Source organism: Myotis nattereri (genome assembly GCF_964212035.1).
Source record: "Myotis nattereri genome assembly, chromosome: 3".
NCBI lineage: Eukaryota > Metazoa > Chordata > Mammalia > Chiroptera > Vespertilionidae > Myotis > Myotis nattereri.
In genome coordinates this window covers 191,919,343-191,942,863 of record NC_138077.1, presented here as the reverse complement: position 1 = coordinate 191,942,863, position 23,521 = coordinate 191,919,343, and the positions used below count along the sequence as shown (strand labels likewise).

The window sequence follows — 23,521 nt, the reverse complement described above, 5'->3', positions numbered from 1 at the left end:
TCCACAGACCACACTCTGGGAAACAAGGATAGAAAAGCTGGCTCCGCCGTGAGCATCCCCAAAGTTTTCTTCCTGCTCTGACCAGGGGGCCAGCAGTGGTCTCTTAAAATTCAGCCCTGACTCTTCCTGCTCCCATACGTGCCCCACCAAAACCTGTACCCTGCAAAAGAATGTGGTGCCTGGGGCCACTGTGGTCATTTAGCTTTTGTTTTTAATTGGAAATAAACCTTTAAGCAGTTTTCAGAGTCCGGGCAGCCCTGATGTGGATCGTGGATGGGTAACAACGATCAGGTCACACCGCTGGAAATGCAGAACAGTCCTCGTGCTCCGGCTCCTCCCGAAGGCTCCCCTCGGCAAAGGCTGCACCTGGACGCTGGGAAATGTTCTCTCCGCCGCGTCCACAGGGAGCATCGTAAACCAAGTGTGTGTTGCCGGGGCCTCTTCCTGGCAGAGATGACCCATCCACCTCCCTGCCCTGTTCATTTCATGATGTCCAAGGCATAGAAGTGTCTTCCGGTCGCCTCAAGTGTGTATGTGTATGTGTGTGTGTGTGTGTGTGTGTGTGTGTGCATGCATGTGTGCACACATACGTTTGCATGTTTGTTGATTCCATGTTTGGACATGGGGGTCGCTGTGTGTGTGTGTGTCCATGTACGTGTGCAGAGTGTGTGTCCATGTTGCCCTCCAGGGCTCCAGTTCAGGAAAGCTTCCGTCCCTCTTTCTGCACGGGCCTCGAGGCTGAGGAGGGTCCCTAGGTGGGCCCTGCAGATGTGAGCGGCCCCACTGTCCCTTGCTGCTGCTGCTGCTGCTGCTGCTGCTGCTGCTGCTGCTGGCCCTTGCGTCTCCGAGAGCCGGTGCCCGCCTCCTTGCTCTCCTTCCTGCTCGGGTTCCTGTTGGCCTGTTCCCTCCGGCCCTGGCCTCCCTTCCTCCTCTTCTGCCCTGCAACCCAACAGCAGGAAGACTCAACACAGGACATCTTGCCACAGGGAAGCCCCAGGCATGGCCATGGGCCCCAGGAGGGGCGTGGTGAGGAAGCTGGGCAGGGGCGGCAGGGGGGAGGCTGGGATCGCTGCCTTTAGGCAGCCAGGCGCCCTGAAGGCCTCCTCTGACCATCAGCCACTTCAGAGGACCCTGGGACAGGGGCACTGAGAGGGGGCCCAAGAGCCTTTTCACCCTCCACCCCTGGACAAACCGCACACCCTCCTCCTCCTCATGCCTTCCTCAGGCCTGGGGTCCCAATGGGTCAAGAGGTTCAGTGCAGCTTTTAGGACCTGCAGGCTGGCCCCACCTCCTCTGGGGTCTGCCACCACATCATTGCCAACTGCAGGCTCAGTGACCGTGATCAAATCACTAGCCCCCTCCACCACCATCCCCAGGCTGGTGTGGCTCAGTGATTGAGGGTCGACCTATGAACCAGGAAGTCAAGGTTCGATTCCCGGCCAGGGCACACGCCCGGGTTGTGGACTCAATCCACAGTGTGGGGCGTGCAGGAGCAGCCGCTCAATGACTCTCTTATCGTTGATGTTTCTGTCTCTCACTCACTCTCCCTTTCTCTCTCTGAAATCAATAAAAACATGTTAAAAAAAAAGTTTTGAATCACCACAGCCCCGTCCATGCTCTATCTGACCTCACAGGGCCCTCCCAGTGCCCACATCTACTGGCTCAGGAGAAATGGAGACACTGAAAGGATCTCCACACGGAAGTTTCCAGCTCCCACCACACAGAGTTCTGGGTCTCAGCCAGGCCTGGCACCGGTTTGCATGGCATGGGCTCTTGAGTTGGGGCTGCCCCGTTTGGCCTGGCCTGAGACCCACTCCTGGGCAACAGGCAGGGAGCAGAGGTGGTCCCATCTCTGTAGTTGGGCCTGGCCCCCGATTCCGGGGAGGCGGAGGCTGCAGCTCACCCTCAGGACAGGGCGTCCTCCGCACTGTGCACCTCCGGGTCTCTTTGGTGTCAGAGCAGATGGCATGGTCGCCCCCAGGCGCATGGAGCACCCTTCGTGTCCGCTCCTCAGAGCCCCTCCGGAAACCACAGAGCTTCTTCCTCTTGGCGCACGGCCCCCACGGGGACCACTCGCTCATTTCACATTGTGCTGGCAGGAAGGGAGAGGAGAGAGCGAAGAGGAGGGTCACAGAATACCCCAGGGGAGCTTTCCCACCTGCTCTCTACCTGGGGCTCAGCCCAGAGGGCAGGAGAGTCCTGAGAGAAACCCCAGAGGGTGGCCGTGGGGTGAGCTTTCTCTGGGCAGTGCCCCAGCCACACTCTCCCTGGCCCGCCCTCCTCCAGAGGTCCTGGACCCTCTGCCCGCAGTGCCCACGTGCGTACCAGGACTGCTGCACTCCATGGTGCCGTTGGCAGCTGCGGAGCCCTCGGGGCAGGCCGGGTAGCAGCGGCCCTTGTGCAGGTACAGGCTCTCCTTACACTTGGTGCAGAAGTTGTGGCTGAAACAGGCCTCGCAGTGCTCAATCTTGCATTCTGAGGAGAGGACCAGAGTGAGGGCCTCTGGCTCAGCCTCCCCTCATCCCCATCCCAACACCCACCGTGCCGGCCCACCCACACTGAGAGCAGGACAGGGCGGGGGAGAAAGGGCCAAAGTGCTCACTCTCTGGGCTGGCTGGGACTCACCAGGGTCAGCTAATCCCAACCCAAACTCAATTCCAGGCCCTGGAACCCCAGGTAAGGTCCAAGAGAGCCAGTTTCAGAGGAGGGGGGCAGGATCCCCGGGGATTAGTGGGGGTGAGAGAGGAGGAGCCCAGCATCTCATGGAACCCCAAAGGGCCACCTTGTCAGAGCTGGACTGAGGGACACAGTGACCCCTTGACCGTGGCTGTGTGGTCTCCTCTTCCCCCACTGCTGGGCATCCACAGACCCAAACCCTGGATCTCCTCCTGCCTGGGGCAGAAAGAATGGGTTTGGAGGAGGGAAGCCATCCCAGGGCAAATTCCTCTCCTTCCACAAGGCGAGTTCCAGGAACCGCCTTGGTTGGACTCCTGGGTCCCTCCCCATCCCCTCCTGCCAGCTCTCCCTCCTCTGGGGACGAGGGGGGAGGGTGGGTTCAGGGCTGAAGGAGCAGGCAGGGTCTTTCACAATCTCTCCCTTCCCAGATTGTGGGCAGGGCTAACTTCCTCCCCGTCTCTGGCACCTGGAGCCTGGGCTGCCAGTTTCCCAGGAGCTGGCACAGCCAGGAACTCCCCACCCCAAACACCCTGAGGACCCAGAGGGCAGCCCCAGGGTCCTACCTCCAACCTCACAAGCTCCCCACGCCCACCGCACCCTCCTCTGTGCCTCCCAACCTCTGTGGCTTTATCTCAGCTTCCCTCCCTCCCTCCGTCTCTCTCGCTCTGATGCCTGGGTTTGGCTGCAGGTGAACAGAGTAAGAACAATAACAGCTACCATGTATTGAATGCCAGACTTGAAGGGCTTTACATATGCCTCCCACAACAACCCAGAGGTAAAAGCGAGTACTCCCATTTAAAATATGAGATCTTGGAGAGGTTACGACACGCCCAAAGTCACACAATGAATTAGAAGCAGAGCTGAGAGGACAACCCCAGCAGGCTGATCTGGGGTCATTCGTGTCCCTTCCAGCCTCGCTGTTATCAGCTATAAAAAGGTAGCGTCACCTAGATCCTGTCTCCCTCCAGGGGGTGTCGCGGACTCAACTGATATGAGATCCAGAAATGCATCCTAAGCTCCAAGGCACTGAACACACGGGAGGGGCACTGGTTTTGTTCACTGGAGTGTGTTCACGGCGTACCCCCAGCGTGTCACAGCCGGGATGGATGCAGGGGGGACAGCAGGTGCCTGGGAACTGTGGCTGGTGTGGGAGAAAGTTGAAGAGTGAGGAGACCAGGGGAGGAGGAGGGGGAAGCAGGCTGACCGGGGCTTGAATTTCTCTGCAGTCAGTAGAGCCAGTGGCGGTTTTTAAGCAGAAGTGTGATGGAATAGGCTGTGTGTCTCAGAGGCATCTTTCTGGCTGTGGAGGCGGGTGGAAGGGAACCACATGAGAATTGGAGGACAGATCAACAGGCTATTGTAATAATCCAGGAGAGAGATGACGTGGGCCTGGGTTAGACAACGGCAGTGAGGACAGAAAGGAGATGGAGCCCAGCTCAGCGATTGAGCATCATCCCATGTATCAAGAGGTCTCTGGTTCGATTCCTGGTCAAGGCACATGCCTGGGTTGCGGGCTCAATCCCCAGCAGGGGGCATGCAGGAGGCAGCCAATCGACGTTGATGCACTGATGTTTCTATTTCTCCCTCTCCCATCCTCTCTCTCTAAAATCAACACACACACACACACACACACACACACACACACACACACACAGATATGGAGCACGCATGATTCAGTTATTGGATGGATCGGGAATAGCCCAATGAGAGGTTGGCTCTCAGGTCTATGGCTTGGGTGATGGACTGGGACACAGAGTGGCCTGTGAGACTACAGGTGGGTGCAGGTTTGGAGGGAGGAGATGCAGTTCTGATACAGACGCACTGAGTTGGAAATGTGGAAGGGATATCGGGGGAGATGTCTGACCAGTAACCAGATACTTGAATCAGAAGCCTCATCTCCCCTCATCTCAGTCCCGCCTCCTCCTCTTGCTGGTCAGAGTACCCTCCCCAGTGTCCGGCGTCTCTGTGCCCTTCTCCAGCCCTGCCCACACTCACTGATGCACTTGTTCATGTCGGGGTTGCGGGCATCGAAGTATCCAGGCGGGCAGGACGGCAAGCAGACGCCCACCTGGCGGATGTCGTTCCTCTCCAGCAGGATGAACAGCTTGGGTGAGCACTTGAGGCAGCCGTTGACCTCAGAGCAGAGCTCACAGCCTTTGGCGCAGGCCTGGCTCCCCTCGGCACTGACTGCAAAGGTGGAACAAGGGTGAGAAGGTGGCTGTAGGCGAGAGCGCAATCCTTCCCAGGCTCCCACGAGGATGGGAAGTGAGTGGACTGGACTTTTCTCCTCCAGAAAGAGTGTGTTTCTCAGAAAGCACAGGCCAGGCTGGCAGCTCTCTGCAAGACTGCTTTCTTACCTCGCCAGGGTCAAGCACAGGCTCCTGGAGCAAGAGCTCCCATCCATTCTAAATGCCTCCCTAGCTCCAGGCACAACACAAGCTCACCCGCCAGGCTCGCTTCTCCATCCCCCAGAGAAGCAACTGAAGCTGCACCCTGCCTGGAACTTAGCCCTACCCTCTCCAGAGGAAGGAGCCTTCTTATCCTTGAGAAAGTTTTAAGGACAAGAAGGATAATGGGCTAAACTATCTGAGAAAAACATCACCTGCCCAGAGACAAGAAGACAACTAGAATAATCTATGTCTAGAACAGTAGTTTCAACCAGAGGCAATAGTGCTCCCCAGGGGATATTTGGCAATGTCTAGAGACTTTCCCCTCACTCCCCCCAAAAATATGTTTTTATTGATTTTAGAGAGAGAGGAAGGGAGAGGGATAGAGAGATAGAAACATGGACGGGAGCCAAACATCGATTGGCTGTCTCCTGCATGCCCTGTACTGGGGACTGAGCCCACAACCCGGGCATGTGACCTACCAGAGAATCAAACCAGGGGCCTCTTGGTTCATGGGTTGATGCTCAACCTCTGAGCCACACCGGCCAGGCTAGAGACACTTTTTATTGTTACACTGAAGATGGGGGTTACTACTGGCCTTTAAGGGAGGCCATAGATGCCAGTAAACAGCCCGCAGTGCACGAGGCAGCCCCCACACAAATTATCTGGTTCAAACTGTCAGTGGTGTTGAGGTTGAGCAATCCTGGCTTAGAACCATCCTTTGAGGTAGTGTGATCTCCAGCCCCGCATACCTTTGATCTTGTTTCCTCATCCACTTGTTCAACCAATACTTACTGAGCCCCTCCCAGGTGCCAAATGCAGTGTGAGGGCTGGGGATGTGGAGGCAAAGACGCTGAGCCATTGTGCCCTGATCTTTCAGTGGCACAGACAGACCTGCAAACAGGCAAATGCTGTCAGCCGCCAGACCAAGCAATAGTGGACCCAAAAGAAGAGCGAGAAGGAGTTGCATAGGAGGTGCCATTTGGGCCAACTCTTGAAGAATGAGTGCATTTGTCCGTTAGGAAGCAGAGGCAAGGGCCTTCTAGGAGCAGGAATACAGAGGTATAAAACAACCCAAGGGGAATAGCAGATAATTTGGGCGCAGGAGGGATGGGGAAGGGTAGTGGTGAAAGATAAGGAGTCCTACCTTAAAGGGACTTTTAAATCATGCTAAGGAACTTGCACTTGATCCTGCCCGACAGTGTTTCCCAAAGAGTATTCCTTGGAACATGAGTTCCCTAAATCAGTGGTTCCCAATCGTTTTTGGCCATGCCCCACCTGAGTATCTCTAACGTCCTGATGCCCCTCGCCCCGTGACATATAATTCTCATTATTCAAAAAGTGAACTCCTATTCACATGGAGGAAGCCTAAAAGGCCATTAACTTCATCTCAACAAGCTTTCAAAGAACATGGCACCCATGAAAAAGAAAAGAATGAAAGGACAGTTGAAGTACTGAGGAAGAAATTGTTAAAAAAAAAATAATAAATACATGAAGTGATATGAAAAAGTAGCAAATAAAGTTTCAAAACATATAATAGAGAACTGAAACGCATAAATATGTCACAATATATGCTTATATACTGTATATGAGGCTCCTAGAACCATAAGAAATGCAAAAAAAAATCACTGTTAATAACTCATTCTTGAATTCCCCCCCCTTAAAAGTCAAATTGCCCCCTTGTGGGGCATGTGCCCCACGCTGATCACAGGGGGCCACTGCAGCAGGTAAGACTGAGAACCACTGGGTCCAACACTCTAAACAAGACTCTTTTTCTTTTTTTTTTAAATATCACTTCTCTTTATTATTATTTTTAAAATATATTTTATTGATTTCGGAGAGGAAGGGAAAGGGATTGAGCGATAGAAACATCAATGATGAGAGAGAATCACTGATCAGCTGCCTCCTGCACACCCCCAATTGGGGATTGAACCCGCAACCCGGGCATGTACCCTTGACTGGAATCAAACCTGGGACCGTTCAGTGTGCAGGCCAACGCCCTAGTCCAGCGGTTCTCAACCTGTGGGTCGCGACCCCTTTGGGGGTCGAACAACCCTTTCACAGGGGTCACCTAAGACCATCGGAAAACACATATATAATTACATATTGTTTCTGTGATTAATTACTATGCTTTAATTATGTTCAATTTGTAACAATGAAAATACATCCTGCATATCAGATATTTACATTACGATTCATGACAGTAGCAAAATTACCGTTATGAAGTAGCAACGACAATAATTTTATGGTTGGGGGTCACCACAACATGAGGAACTGTGTTAAAGGGTTGCGGCATGAGGAAGGTTGAGAACCACTGCTCTAGTCACTGAGCCAAACCAGCTAGGACTAAACAAGTTTCTCTACTGTCGGGCTTCTTGCACCCTCTGTGATGCCCCTGAGCCAAGTGCCATTCCAAGATGAGGACAGAGAGAGCTGCATGTCCCAAACATATTGGCCACAGAACCCTGTTTTGCAGTTTTTCTTGGGACCTTTCTCAGAACTAATTAGACAGCAGCGAGCCATTGGCCAGTTTTCAGCAGGAGCAAGACCTGCTCTGATTGACATGGTGGACAGGTCCTTTGGCAGCCTGGGAGGAGACCAGAGACTGAAGGACCATTTGGAAAGAAGCTGACCAGGTCATCCAGGTGAGACAGATGAGTCTTAAAACAAAATTTGGTTCAGAAATGCTTAGGGAATACAATCAGTAGGCCCTGGGGACCAATAGGAGGAGGAGGAGGAGTCTAGAATGAGGCCCAGTATTCAGGCCTAAGGTATGGGTGAACGGTGGGCCCAGCCACTAAAAGAGGCTCATAGGAAGAGAAGCAAGTTGAGAAGGAAGGCGAGTAGGTATGACTCACTTAGGAGGAACCAGGCATGGAGAAGCTGTAGATACAGGCTGCAGACAGAGAGCTGGGGAATGAGAACAGAGACGGCAGGAGAATGTGCAGGAGGCAGAACTCAGGCTGCAGAGTGGGCCGGACCTGGAGCCAATCCCCAGCCTGTGACCCAGGGTGAAGCACTGCATCTTGTGAGCCTCCCTTTCCCACCCCTGGAAAAGGAAGCTGTGGATGCCCACTCGGGAGGGCTGCTGGGAGGAACACCTGCTCCCTGCCTGATCCTTGGTTTCACAACAGGAGAAGGAGTGAGACTTAAAAAGGTGAGCAGAAAGAAAGAGGAGAATAAAAAATACAACAATAACAATAGCAACAAAATCACCATAATGGCAGCTAGTAAATGTCGAAACGAATTCTGTGGCAGGCGCTGCTCTCAGGCTTGACAAGTATTGACTCATTTAGTCCTTGCAACCCATAAAGTAGGTACTGCTATTTTCTTTTAAATCCTCATTTTTACAGATGAGAAAACGGAGAAGCTAAATTACTTGAACAAGGCTTCACACAGAGTATGTGTTCTAGGCAGAGGTTGCAGAGTTCATGAGGCCAGCGGTAGGACATTACCAGGGGACGTGGAAACTGAACGTGTGACTAGGCTGATTTTTAGCTTTTTTTCTATAGAGTCAATGTTATTTCATTAATCGATAGATTTAAAAATGAGTACTGTTCTTGGTTTAGTTATTATGAGAGAAAAAAATATCCAAATGTTGTATTGGATTCATGAGAGAACCCTAGGGATTATTTTTCCACTTTGGGCCTTTGTTCAGCTATATTACAAATTAATTAAATCACTGGAGTTATTAGATATCATTTCTATTTCAGATATATTAAATCCTCTGTTGCTCAAGGTTTTTACTTCATTCATTGTTGAAATGAATGTTCCCTCTAGGTTTTTGCTTTGGTTTCAATAACCGAAGCCATTCAGGTGTCCCATTTAAAGCCTCAATAGCTATGTTCCCATATTCACTCATTCTTTTCTTATCACTTTCGTTAGGGACAGATTTGCAAAAGGCCTTCTCAGAATCCTGCTGTCTACCTCCCATTCAACCAACAACAAATCTCTGAGTGTATTTCCCTTCAGATCCATGAAGAATATGGCAAGAAAGAGTGGGGCACACGTGGGCATCTGAAATTAGTTCGGCATGGTTGGAACCTGGAGTGAGTGGTCAGACAGGAAGCTGGAGAGGAAAGCAGGGAGGGGCCAGATGAGGAAGGGTCTTAAATGTGTATAGAGGAGTTCGGACATTATCCTAAAGGCCGTGAGGAATCACTGTGGGCTTTAAAATAGGAGAGATGGTCTGGATTCCATATTAGAAAGATCTCTCTGTAGTGTGGAGAACGGGATTGTAAGGAGGACGTAATTGGAGGCAAAAGGACTCCCAGGTTCAAAGACATGGAGCTGAACCAAGAGGATAGAAGAGAGTAGACACGTGTAAGACATTCAGGTGGTAGAATCAGCAAGACTAGGTGATGTCGGGGAAAACGCAAGTCAAGGGTGACTTAGAGGTGCTGGGCTTGAGTCACAGGTTAGCTGTGGGCCCTTCACCCCGAGAGGGACCACAGGAGGAAGAGAGGTTTGGGTTGGGAAATGATGAGTAGTTGAGTTTTAGATGTGTTGAGGTTGTGGTCCCTGTAGGACACCCAGAGGAAGGTGTCTATTAGGCAGTTGAACCTGTGGGTCTGGAAGTCAAAAGAAACATTATGGCTGGAGATTGAGACATGAAATCCTTAACATGTACTAGTAAAGCCATAACCGGTTTGGCTTAGTGGATAGAGTGTCGGCCTGTGGACTGAAGGGTCCTGGGTTCGATTCCGGTCAAGGGCATGTGCGTTGGTTGTGGGCATATCCCCAGTAGGGGGTGTGCAGGAGGCAACTGATCAGTGTTTCTCTCTCATCGATGTTTCTAACTCTTTATCCCTCTTCCTTCCTCTCTGTAGAAAAATCAATAAAATATATATATATTTTTAAAAAGTACTAGTAAATAGTCATTAAAGGCATAGAGGTCCATGAGGTGGCAAGGAGAGTGGGTACAGAGAGTGAGAAGAGGAATAAGACATTTAAGAGAAGGGCAGAAAAATCGGGGTAGCTTAGAGGCCAATAAGGAGCAACCAGACAGGTAGGGGACGCTCAAAAGAGGAGGGAGGCATCGCACACCACATGCTGCGAAGTGTCCCGTAAAGAACAGCAACAAATAGGTTATTGGTGCCTTGGGTGGGGGTGGAGAGCAGAGGGTAGTGGTTGAGGAGTAAAAGGAAAGTGAGGAAGCAGGGCCATCTTATTTTAAGAAGCTGGCTGGGGGGCGATTCGGGATCCATCCTGGGAGCCGTCACCGGGGTTAAAGGCATGGGAGGGGAAGGCATCCCGGGTAGAAGCTGTGCAGCTGGAAAAGACAACAAAAGGCTGAGGCCTGGGCCACACTCATGTTCAGCAGTGGGAGAGGGGCAGAGGAATCATTGGAGAGGTGGGAGGAGACCGGGAGAGAGTGGGGCTAGAAGCCAAGTTGAAAAGGGAGAGATCACAGGGACCAGAGCTGGGAGGAGACCATGGCCCTGAGCTCTGAGGCAAATCTAAGGAGGTGACCTTGCATTAGGAGGTGCCCTTGAGAAGAGCAGTTTTGGTGGAGTGGTAGGGATGAAAGCCAAACCACAGTGGGCTGAAGAGTGAGGGGAAGGGACGGTGGCGGGGGGTGGGGGTGGGGGTGGGGGCAAGGAGAGGGGCAGAGAGAGTCAGAGAACATAGAAAAAGAAAAGGGAGAGACCAGCTGGGAGTGAGACTATGGCAGAGGACTCAGAGGCAGGCTAAAGGCCCAAGGATATTGGAGGGTCAAGATACAGAGCTCAGGTGGTAAGATTGACCTTGAGGCCAGGGCCAGGGCCAGGGGACTAGGGAGCTGAGCTCTATGAGGTTTTGGGGCTCAGCAAAGAGGAGATGGGTTTAGTGATGGGCAGGGGTGAGTTCAATGAGGAAAGGAATGTTTATCAAGGGGATAGGAACCAAAGGGTGTTCTCAGCTTAGCAAGGCAAATGAATGGGCACGGAGAGGATGGAGAGCCAGGGGGTGCGGGGAGGGAGGGTTCGGTGTGAGTGACCAAGGAGATGGTGGGTGTTAGGGGTGTTGCATAATGATTCAAAGGAAAAAGCCAAAGTTAATTCATCCCATAGATGTTTGTTTACTGCACACCTACCACATGCCCAGAGCTGCGAGGAGCTGGGAATGTGGAGGTGTAACAACAAAACCCACCCAGGAATGTGGGAAACAGGGCTGGCTATGCGCTGTGGTGAATGGAGGAGCAATAGAAGGCACTCCCTTACCCAGCCGGCTAGGTGAAGAGGGTGTGCCAGGCGGAGGAGCGGCCTGTGCAAAGGCTCTGAGGCGCTGAGCGTCCTAGATGTTCAGGGATTTGAAAATAGGGCTTTAGCCCTAGCGGGTTTGGCTCAGTGGATAGAGCCTTGACCTACAGACTGAAGGGTCGGTCCTAGGTTTGATTCCAGTCAAGGGCACATGCCCGGGTTGCAGGCTCCACCCCAAGTAGGGGGTGTGCAGGAGGCAGCTGATCAATGATTCTCTCTCATCATGGATGTTTCTATCTCTCTTACCCCTCTCCCTTCCTCTCTGAAATCAATAAAAATATTTTTTTTTAAATAGGGCTTGCCCTAACCGGTTTGGCTCAGTGGATAGAGCGTCAGCCTGCGGACTGAAGGGTCCCAGGTTCGATTCCAGTCAAGGGCATGTACCTTGGTTGTGGGCACATCCCCAGTAGTGGGTGTGCAGGAGGCAGCTGATCGATGTTTCTAGCTCTCTATCCCTCTCCCTTCCTCTCTGTACAAAATCAATAAAAATATATGTATATTTTAAAATAGGGCTTTATTCTGCTGGCAGGGAAAGGGACCACAGAAGGGCACGGCCAGATTCAGTTTGCTAGGCTCCCTCCAGCTCCTGTGTCTATGATGGGGGTTGGTGGGGGGCATGTAGAGGAATCGTCTTGCAGGGCTCTAGCTTGCTCAAGGAGGTTGGGTGGGCTCAGTGCAGGGTGGGGCTCAGAGAGGGGTGGTGCCTTCTTCCCTCCTCACACAGCTCTGCCCTCCCCCACCCCCTTCTCACTCTGCTCTCACTGAGCCAGGAAGGCAAGGAGAAAGTGCCCTCCTCACTTCCTCTGCTGCTTCTCCGCCTCCTTCATCCTTGTCCAAACCCTCCAAGTTCATGTCCCTATAATCAGGTCTTGCCCCAGGGTGGCTCAGCGCCCCTGCCTCCTTGAAGAATGGCTTCTGGCCACTGACCTTTTCCCCCAAGGAGCTTGTCTTCTCCCGGTTACTCATCTTCCTAAAACCAAAACTGAGGGTGTTACACCCCTGCCTAAAATCCCTCAATAGCTCCCTACGCCTGCAGAATTAGGACTCAGCTCCTCCACTTCCCCTAAAAAGCTTTAGCCTCAGAACTAACGTCACCTCCCCAGGCAGTCTCTCCTGATCTTACCTCCCTGCAGAGTCTGGATGGAGTATTTCTCGGTGTTCCCGCGGCCCCCATACTTAAAGCCATTGTGGTAGACATCACCATGTGTCATTAAAATCTTCTAAAATGTCTTTTTTCCCCATTAGAAAGAGCTTTGGAGGGCGGAGACTCTCTCATTTTTGAATGGGAGCCCAGTGAAAGGATGTGGGTCCCCACCAGAATGTAGGGCTGAGGATGTGGTGAGTGAGACAGAGGCTCAGAGAGGCAGGTATATGAATGGAGCTCACTGAGTGTTTGATGGATAGAGTGTGGGGAGAGGGACTGGATGGGAATGGGGGCTCAGGGTGGGTTGGCTGAAGGTCAGTGAGGGGTGGAGAGGAACTCACCATGACCCCGAGGAGGGATGCCCTTGGTATTGCGGTGGTATCTAGCCTGGGAGGAACTAGATTCAGTAAGTTGGAGGGGGTTAAGTTGGTAGGGGTGGGGATGGTGGTGACTGGGAATGGGGCCTCAGTGAGAGGGTGGGCAAAGGCCCTTCTCAGGCTTCACACTCTCCCAGCAGACGCATCTATTCCTGGTGCCCAAGGTCATCCCCGGGTATGCCCCCTGGGAAGATCCAGCATTCTTTAACTCAGCTGGGACCTTAGTTTAGACCTTCATTTTTTCTCACCTGGGCCCAAAGGCATTTTGAACTAATCTGTTTACCTCCCACCTCAAGCCACCTCCCCTCTGTCGGGTAAGCAGCTGGACCTGCTGTTCCCCTGATTACCCATAGCTCCTCATTACCCATAGCTCAAGGCAGGTCAAGTGCAGACTCCTCGGCCTGCAGAATACAAATGGCGCCCCTCCCCACCATCTGACCTCTGCCACTTCTGGAGCATCATCCCCCTAAAACACTCCCTAGGCCAGGCAGCTGTCTGTGCTCTGGCCTGAGAGGTGTTGGGCTGTTCGTTTCAGCAGCACAACCCTTCTTTTTAATAGGAAAGACCCTCCATGTATAAAATAGATGTGAGCACAGCGGCCCCAGTTAAAACCCTAGAGCTCCCCCAGAACCGCTCTTAGAAACCATTTCTCCATCTGTACCCCATTTCCTGAGCACACAGTCTCCGCCTCCCCGCAAGTCCACACCTGTGCACACACTGGCCCCTCTGCCTGGAATGCCCTCACCCTCATCCACTCCCCACCCCTTGCCTAGAGATCGTCTACTGGTCTCTAAAAACACAACTCGGAGGTACTGGTTCTGGGCCCTCCCAGCTCTCCACCTTCATCCTGTTGGAGCATGGAGACACGGGATCGCGGGATCGAAATTGTCCTCCCCCTCCCCCGCTCCTCCAGGATTCTCTTCTATGACTAGGGCCACGCTCCATAGCTTGAGTGTTGGAGGAATGGCCCATGGAATGAATGGGCTTCAGTGAGGCAAGAAGGACTAGTGATGGTCAGTGCAAGAGGGGACAAAAGCTCCAGATGGAGGATGGCGCTGTGAGAAAGGACAGAAGGGGGGGCAGCTTCTGGAGGAGTCAAGGAAGGAATGGGGGCTTCATGGGGACAGAATTGAACGAAGGGGCCCAGGAATCCGATAGGAGGAGGGTCTCAGTGAGGGAGGGCACCCAGGGTGAGGGATGGTGAAGGAGTGAGGGCTCCATGAGGGGCAGGAAATGCAGGTGCGAAGGTGGTCAGGAGAGGGTGGGTGCTAGTGAGGGTGAGTGAACAGGAGGCTTGATGTGGGAACGTGTCCTCGGTAAGTAGAAGAGGAAAAGGACGCCCTTTGAGGGTTCATAACTCATAGCTAAAGGACTCTTTGCTTGGCCAGGCGATGTGGCTCAGAATTGAGCATCAACCTATGAGCCAGGAGGTCACAGTTTGATTCCTGGTCAGGGCACATGCCCAGGTTATGGGTTGATCCCCAGTGTGGGGCGTGCAGGAGGCAGCCGATCAATGATTCTCTCTCATCATGATGTTTCTATCTCTCTCTCCCTCTCCCTTCCTCTCTGAGATCAATAAAACTATATCTTAAAAAATAAGATTAAAATGAGCTTTAAAAAAAAAAAGAATTCTTTGCTTGACTTCTGCCCCTCAATGCAAGGAGGTCATCACTCCTACCCGAAATCAGCCTTTTCTGGGCTCAAAACTTGTGTGTGACTTTGGATCAGAATTATATCGGTGGCTTCTCTGGTGGCCCTATCGACACGCAGTCACGGGATGCTGGAAAGAGTCAACAGGTTTGAGACTCATATTCATAGCAAGCCTGCCTCGGCCCTGAAGGCTGCCCAGTGCCCTTCCACATGGTCAGGAGGCCAGAGAAGCCAACACAATTGTCTGGCTCCTCCCCCCACCTCCCACTTCCCAGGACACCCTAGGGCAAAATGGTCCACACATTGTCTATGTAACAATCACATGCCTCCTGAAGTCAACAGAGAGCTTGCTATTTCACAAAAGATTTACTACATGTGCACATCATCCCATGTAAGCCTCACTATATTCCTATACAACGACACTTGTAGCTTTATGGTCATTCTTTAAGCAGTACTGCCTAGCAACATGCACACTCGTCTCTCTCTGAGCTCAGACTCTCACTGCACCCCAAGTCTTTCCCCTCACCTTACCCCATCCTCACATCTCCCGATCAAGGATGGCTGTCACACACCACTTGGTAATAAAAACTGGGTGACTGCCGCCAAGGCTGTGGGATGTGGCTATATCAAAAGCATCGTAATTGCTGTATTCGATTGGTCATGCTGGGCTGGGCCCTTTCTGATGGCCAGGCCAGTGCTTTTTTTTTTTTTTGTACAAAGTTTAGAACAACAAGTCTGACCTCTGGTTTAGGTGGGTGTGTGGCTCTGCACATGTGAGGGACAGTGGGATCACTAATGCACATCACACGAGTGTGAATGGCTCCACTCATACTCTTTCTCTCATCTTGGAAATGGAGGAGGTATTATAAACCGCTAAACTGCATCTGGCCCGTGGAGTCCAAAATGCTGGCTGCGACAGATGAGAAGGGAGGAAAAATCAAGGTTTCGAAGCTAATTAAACCTAACCGTCTCTAATTGTTTGTTAAGCTAGGGATTTTCAGCTTCACCAGTTCTCTGAGCTTCTGTCCTGGGCTGGGTTCTGCCCTTGGCTGCTCCCATCGACACTCAACCACACTCCTCTGCCTTTCGACCTTTGCTGGCAGCCTGGGTCTCTGGGCCTCAAAAGGGAAGCAAGAAGGGACTGGGCCAGGCCTCAGAGGGGCTGCCTGCCCATGTACGTGACATCTCTGATGGGGATGCTGAAAGACAGACCTTGGGGTGGAGCCTCAGGTCTGTGACACAGGCTTCCACCTCACTTCTGACACATCTCCACAGGCAGTGGCCACAGCCACTGCAGGTACAGAGCCCCCATCCCTGGAAGCGTTAGGCAGAGGCTAGAGGACCTGCTCTTGGGAGCACCTAGAATGGGACCCTGAGGGACTCCGTGAGGGACAGCGAGGGCAGTGTGGACAAGTTCGCCGTGAACTCTGTCAAGCTCTGTTTCCAAGAAGCCTGGGCTCACAGGAAGTAGGTGTATCCTTAGGACTGTCATCTCTTCCCCTCTCCTCGCCTCAGTTTCCCCGTCTGTACAATGGTGGTTTTATTTTGTTTTGAGGACTCTTTCTTCCAATGATATCTTATGTGGAAACTTAGAGGAAATAAGGAAAAGCAAAGTTGCTCTGGTTGGAGGGGTGGTAGGGCCTGACTCCTGCCCACTTGCCTCCCCATCCCTCCCCCAGGGCGACTCCTAGACTCCCCCTGGGCAGGGTTCAACACCGTAGGCGTGGACAGTCTCATGAGCTCCCAGCTCCACTGTGCTTGTCCCATCATCTGGGCAGGGAAGGCTGTTGCCTACCATCAGGTGGGCAGAACTCCTGGCCCAAAGGGATTGAGGCCACACTTCAGGCCCCAGTAAAAGAAAGGGCCCTGAGCTGTCAGTGAGGAGGGAATCAGGCACCCTGGAGCAGGGGGACGGAGGATCATCTCCATGGATACCACACAAAGCTGGTGTTATGATGTCAGAGGGCATAATCCACACACTGGATGCTCACAAGAGAGGGGCTAATCTAAAAAGCAGAGTCTACAAAGGGGAAAATCTACAGAGTGCACCATCGCAACAAATTAATCCACAAACTGGATAATCCACAAACGGGATCATCTATCGAGTACTCTACACGAGTACAAATCGGCAATGGTCATCACAGAATAAAGCCACCGAAGGCCCGCTAGTCCCCCAGGTAGCCCCCGACCATGCCCCTAGCTCCGAGGCCCGCCCTGGTCCAGCCCCGTCATTACTCACTCCGCCTCTGTCTCTTCCCCTTGGTCCCCCGGCTGCCAGCAGTGAGATGCATCCAGCTGAGAGCGAGGGCCACCACACACAGCCCAAGCCGCATAGTCCCTCCCAGCTCCAGGCCCCTGGCAGGAGGGGTGGTCCTTGGGGTGATGGATGGCGCAGGGCTCTTGCTAACGCCTCCGGGGCTGGGTCAGCAGCAGGAGGCCCAGGCCTGGGCCGTGTCCCAATTCCACCATGATTTCCGCTGGGGCGTCCACTGCTCTATCGGCCCCTAAGGAGGTCCAGAGAGCTTTCCTCAAAGGCACTTGGGAGAATTTGTCGCTTCAGCAGGGACACCTCCAAAACCCAACCTGTTGGGGGAGGAGAGAGAAGGATTAATTCTGAGGGGCCAGGGCGGACCCCCCAACATATGCCTCCTACCATCCCATGGTGTCTCCTGTCAAGGAGGCTATGAGAACTCAGAATGTTTGGACATTATAAGTTGCCCACCGGGCACCCCTATAGAAGAAGTCTGCTCCCTTTCCTGTGTTGCAGAATTCCTGGGGATTAGAGCTGGCTACTCAAGCAGCTGGAACACAGTGGACCCTCAAACCAAGCTTGTGGGTCGCTGGGAACCAGCTGGCCCCACCCCTGCCCAGGACTGGCCAGCTCTGACGGAAAGCCTTTAGGTCCACTCTACAGGCCTCATGCTGCAGTAACAGCGTGTCTCTTGAAGATGAGCACTCTGTCCTTCTGTGAGTGACCCCTCAACCTTCTTTTCCTGGTGTTGAGTCACCCCTGTGCCTTTCACCTGTCCTGGAGCTAGAACAGTGGCCCCGACAAGGACAAGCCGGCAGACTCTGCATGGCCCTCTGGGCTTGGCGAGAGGAAAGGAAGTAAGGCTTCCCCGGGCCACAGAAACTCTGACACAGCAGGCCTGGCGGGCCTGGCCTTTGTGAGAGGATAAAAGAGGCAGCTATGCCCGCCCTGGTCAGAGACCCAGAGAATGGGGATAATCCCCCAGCCCAGGAAGAGCCAGGTCTCTGGACTGCTGGCTGGTGATGGGGGCAGGGAGAGCTGGCCCCTCCCCAACAAAATGTGTCTGGGAAGTTGGAGCCCAACCTGGGAGTCAGAGGATGAAACCCCACTGCACACTCACAGGAACACGTGCTCCCAACACACAGCAGAGGCCAGCCCACGCCTGGCCCCCCACCCACCCACACAGGGACAGGAGGAAGCAGCGAGCCTTCAGGAAGCTTTGTAGATGCCAGGGAGTATCACCCTCCCATCCACAGGTTAGAGATCTTTGGACACGTCACGGCCTCTCTGAACCTCAGTCTCCTCATCCATAAGATGGGGATAGATAGGCCTATTTCACAGGCTTGCTCTGAGAGTTGGCTGAGTTTGGGCTTACAAGTGAGAAATCTGCATTGCTGGAGTGGAGGTGCCCCTGGCAGTCCCTGTCCCAATCCTCTCCCCCTTGGCCTCTTAGGGAGGCCCAGGGAGAGCCCACCTGCATGGGAGATAAATCATTATCCCACAGGGAGCTTAGCACCTCCCTCCTCAGCCTCTCCCACCAGCTTTGAAGGCCAGACACACTCAAGTGGTTAAGCTGCCTGTGAGAAGTGTTTACACAAGGCTGATGGATCCCACCTGGTGCTAGGGCCAGCCACCCCCAATGCCTGTCAGCTGCCAGCCCCTACCTGCCCCTCCAGCACTCCCTGCACGACCTGCTAAAGCCTTCCCACCCTCCCCAGCCCCACTACACATTTCCATCTCCTTCAGTTTATCAAACTGGGATATCTTCAGTGCCAAGTATATGGTCTCAGAGGTTGGCCATAGAGCATGATGGTCAAGGGCATAAACTTCAGAGTCAGACTGCCTGGTTTCAAATGTTGGCTCTCCGACTTATTAGCTGTTACCTTGGGCTAGTTGATTAACTGGCCTGGGCTTCAGTTTCTTTATTTGCAAGAAGATTGTTGTCTGTGTGTGCGTACGTGTTATATATATATATATATATATAATTGATTTCAGAGAAGAAGGGAGAGGGAGAGAGAGATAGAAACATCAATGATGAGAGAGAGCCACCTCCTGCCCGACCCCTACTGGGGATCGAGCCCGAAACTCGGGCATGTACCCTTGATGTGAATTCAATCCGGGACCCTTCAGTCCTCAGGCTGACACTCTATCCACTGAGCCAAACTGGCTAGGACGGTTGTTGTTTTTTATAGCTTAAATGAGTTAATAAATGAAACTGCTTAGAATGGTGGCTGGCACAGAGGGAAGACAATAATATTTGTTGTGTTTTCTATGACCAAGACTTTATTTTGTGCCTACATTCCAATCGTCATCTAAGAAGTAATATAAACAGTTTTGTTTCCCTGTTATGCAGTTTCCATATTTGTATTTCTATCATGGATCGCCTTGGCCCCAAAGTGATCACTCAAAGTGATAGTCTATAAATGCAGCATATTTCAAACCAAGGTCTGAGGACCCCAGACAGATACAGTGGACAGATCCTGGAGGAGAAGACCACACCAGACACACCTGGTGCTAACCCCTGGGTCTGTGAGCCTTTCTTTGGCCTCCCTGTGAGATCAGGACTCCTGGGGTCTGGAGTGCAGAAAAGGCCTCCTGTCAATCTCTGAATGCCCTCTGTCTGCCTTGCACGGATCCTGGCACTTCAGGGTCAGTGCTCAGCAGAGGTTAGCTCCCTCCCTCTCCCTTCCTCTCCTTCCCTCTCCATCCCACCTCCACCTCCAATCTCCCAGGTCTTAGCTTCAGCCCAGTTCTTGCCATGTGCACCCAGTCCTGGCCAGATAGGATCTTATGGTCTATTTCTACCTGAATCACCATCAAACCGGGATCTCAGCTGGGAAGTAGGGAGGAGGATCCGGATCTGAATTTCTCTGGAGCACGGGACACTGGCCTCTGCCACCCGTCGCTAGACAGGAGAAATAACAACTCAACATTGCCCTGGCTTCTGATTTTTTTTTTTTAAGTTGAAAACTCAGGATTTTATGTGAAATCTGATTTCAACAGCTGGGTAGGTCTCAGGCTAGGAACCCTGCATCACCCATCCCTACACACTGACAATGGGCGCACCGCGCACGGACACACAAACACACACACGGACAGGCTGAGAGAGGAGAGAGGAGCTGATAACTTTCTTTTAAGCAGCCTGCCCGCCTCATTTCTATTAGTGCCTCTGTCTGATTTCCCCGGCCCCTTGGGCACAAGCAGTTCATTTTTTTTTTTTGAGGCCCATTCCTCTGCACAGGCAGAGCCAGCAATGGGAACTGCTGGCAGTGATGGAGGTCTCAGACGTCAGTGGGGGTGAGGAAGGGCATTCTGTCTCCGCCAGGGTGGGAGTGAGGGATCCACATCCATCACCTGCCATGTGCTAGGTCCTCATTTACTCCTCAGGGATTTAAGTAAAATCCTGCCCATTTTACTGGCACCAAGAGGTTAAGGGTCTTGCGGTGACAACCCCCTCAGTGACCAGCCAGTTTGCTCCTCAAGACCGGGGAGCTGCAGGGTGGGCGAGAGGCTGGGAGCTGGGGAAGGTGGTGGGAAGGGCTGGCAGCGGAGGCAGACCTGGGGCAGGAGATGGAGGAGAGAGGAGGCACGTGCTAGTGGTCGGGGAAAAGGAGGCCGAGCTAGGGAGGGGGACATAGCTGGGGGTGGAGCTGAGGTCGGGGACTCGTCCCACCACCCCACCACCCCACCACCCCACCACCCCACCACCCCACCGAGGGCTGAAATACCTTTCACCTTCTTGCCTGCAACACTATCAGGATAAATTAGTATTCCATCCGGGGCGGACACAGGCCCAAAAATGTAAACCATCCACATCATTTCTCATTAGCCCTCCCCGAGACCCGCTACGGGTGGAGAGTTTTGGCCGCCGAGTGGGCTGGCGGGTGGAGGCCGAAGAATTGCTGGGCAGGGGGAGGAACCAAGGGCGTGCCTGTGGGACCTGTGGGGATGAGAGTGTCCCCCAGAGCTAAGTCAGGCAGGTGCTGTCCCCAGCTCGCCCCCCAAAGGGAGAGCAGCGGGGAAGGCTGCTTCTCATCCCTTCATCTCTCAAAGCGTGTAAATTCTCCCCCCCCCCCCGCCCCCCGGCCCCCCACCATCCGGGAGAGGCCCGACAGGTGCAGGGGGAGGAGAGGCGGCCCTGCAATCTCCTGACCGCCCCTCAAAATCTCAGGGTGCTCTCCCAGTCCCAGAGGCCAGTGTCGTAAGAAAACTCCTGCACCCAACTGCTCGCACCCAGAACCCGCCGTTGCCCTCCTGGGAGCCCGGGGCAAACGCACAATCCACCTCTCCCCAGCCAAGCCACGCCAGGCGCCCCTCAGCGCCCTACCCCGCGGGCCACCGAGCCGCGCCACCCCGCAGTGCAAGGGGGCGGCCACGCGTGCCCCTGCCACGTCGGACCCGGGCCGAGCTGCGGGACTGGGGTGGGGTCACCAAGGGCCGAAGGATCGGGAGAATCCGAGGTGCCGAGACCAGGAATCAAAGCCTCTGGATGGGGGGTGGTGCGAATAGGGCTGGCGGACGTGGGGCGCTCAGAACTACCCGTGAAGACGACCATCGGGGCTGCGGGGTTGAGGGGAACCCGAGGCAGCAACCGGGAGGGGGCTGCCCGCTGGCTCGAGGGGTGACATGGGCGGGCGAGGGGCGGCAGGACTTGCAGGAGGGGCTCCAAGTGGTGCCCTCTTCCGCCCTCGCCGGCCAGAGAGCAGCCAGAAGTCCTCTCCCTCTCGCCGTCTGCCCCCCAACTCAGCTCGCCTGCGCCCCGACGGGAGAGCCCGTGGCGCCCCAGATCCCGGGGAAGGGGGCGCCAGGAAGGAGCACCGGGCAGCTCAGGGGGAACTCACCTCCGCGCTGCCAGCCCGGCGGTAGCAGACCCGGGAGGGGCGAGGGCGCGCCCGTTCACCCGCCGCCGCACGACTGTCCTGGGCGCCGGGCTCTCCCGCGCTCCGCCCGCCGGTCCCCACGTTGCTCAATCTCCGAGCCGCTCACGCCCTCCGGGGCCAGCGCCCCACCCGGCGCATCGGTCCTCTGGCGGCTCGGTTCGGCCTCGCTCTCCCCAGTGCCCCGCTCGGCGGTCCACTCCCCGCTCTCCGCCCAGCTCGTGCTCTCCGTCGCGCCTCCGCTCGCTGCAGCTCCCAGCCGGGAGAGGGGCCAGTCCTCCGCTCGCACGAGGGAGGGAATCCCCCCCTTTGCCGTCCCACCCCCGAACCGGCCCCCCTTCCCGGGATCCGCAGGAAAAAACGGACTGGAGCGCCAGGCCCGGGAGCTCGTAGCCCCCTCCCGCACGCCCTTGCCCGCAGCTGGGGCGCAGGGCTGGCAGCCGCGCGCGCGCTCTGGACCCTGGCACAGACCCTCTGCCCTCGCTCCTCCCTTCACCCCCGCCCCGCACCCCGGGGATTCCACACTCCAGATCAGGGGCTGCAGTTCCAGGCATCCTGGGGGCAGAACAGGGCCGAGGGGCCTCTGGAATCCTCAGTTTCCCCATCAGGATCCTGGAAAGTGACAAGGAACCTGCGCAACAGGGCCTGGTGTCTTGGCCACGCCCTCCTCCTCTCAGGGTCAGGTCTTCAAGAGCATCTTCCCACTTCAGAGAAAACACGAGGCTCTGGGATTCCCTAGAACCCCGGGGAAGACACTTCCACGCGAAACTGGTGTAGGAGAGTGAGGGAGACTTTGAAGTAAAACCTAGATTCAAGTTCCTGCTCCACCATTTACCAGCTGTGTGGCCATGCTGAAGTTACTCAACCTCTCTGAGCCTCAGGGTTGTCATCTGTTTGGAGGGGTCAATGAAATAAAGGCTTCAGCTGTCTGGTCAATGGTAGGGGCTCCATAAATGTGTGTGAATGAGTTCTGAAGGGATGCAGACACCTGCAGATGGTGTTGAAGTTAAGCCTGAAGAAGGGAGGCAGGTGAGATTCACTCTCAGGGTGGTACCCAGCTGCTCTCCAGCTTCATTTTAGCTAGAGGAGAGGAAAATGGGCTAAAACTGTAGTGAGCAGGAGTGAGTTAGAGCAGAACAGCTATACTGATTGTGGGGGTGGGGGTGGTAATGAAGACAGGCTGTGGAATCTCCTTCTCAGGGGAGGAGCGGGCAACCCTGACGACTGGGAACAGAGCACAGAGTCTTTCACAGTGACAGGGGCATTGGTGGAAGGACCCCTCGCGTGTCCGAACGGCCAGGGAACAAGGAGGGTGGATGGCCAGAGAAAGTGGAGCAGTTGAGTCCCAAATGCCCGCCGTCTGGGCTCAGTTAGCCAGAGCATTGCCAAGTTTGCAGGAGGCAAACAGCCACTTCCGAGTTGGTCCTGGGCCCCCTCCAACCCCCTCTCCAGCCCCTCCCCGCTCCCCTCTGCCCTGAGCCTTCCCTATGTCTCACTGGCCCTTGGCTCCGCTCCTTGCCTAATCAAACAGCCCCAAATGCTGAAAACTCAGTGTTTATTTTATTTTATTTTTTTACACACTTGCATAACTCCCCGACAAGCCACGCCAGGCGTTGGGCTTTTTGTTTGGTTTTATTTTGTTGCATTCAGGGAAAAAAGAGAGAAAGAGAAGAGAAGGAATAACACAAACCACCCAGCCCTAGAAGCCGTCTTAGGCCAGGCAGTGGGCTCGGGTTTCCTGCCTGAGGAAAAGTCTGTGGGAGTTGGGGTGGGGGTGGGGGGCTCACTACTAGGCTCAGGAATGAGTGAGAAAGGGAAGAAAGCCACCTGGATCAGAGAAGATAATGAATTAGAACCATGTGACAACAGTGGATGAATAATAACGAGCATTTCTTGTGCACCTAATACATGCCAAGC

General features: G+C 54.0%; 1 protein-coding gene across 1 annotated transcript; it reads right to left on the bottom strand.

Moving 5' to 3' along the window:
* Positions 1-751: 751 nt before the first annotated feature.
* Positions 752-16,809, bottom strand: RSPO1 (R-spondin 1; the record flags this gene model as incomplete). Its single annotated transcript, XM_081088374.1, has 5 exons — positions 752-939; positions 1,904-2,092; positions 2,326-2,475; positions 4,672-4,863; positions 16,716-16,809. 5 exons carry the CDS (start codon positions 16,807-16,809, stop codon positions 752-754), a joined length of 813 nt encoding a protein of 270 aa, XP_080944500.1.
* Positions 16,810-23,521: the final 6,712 nt, after the last annotated feature.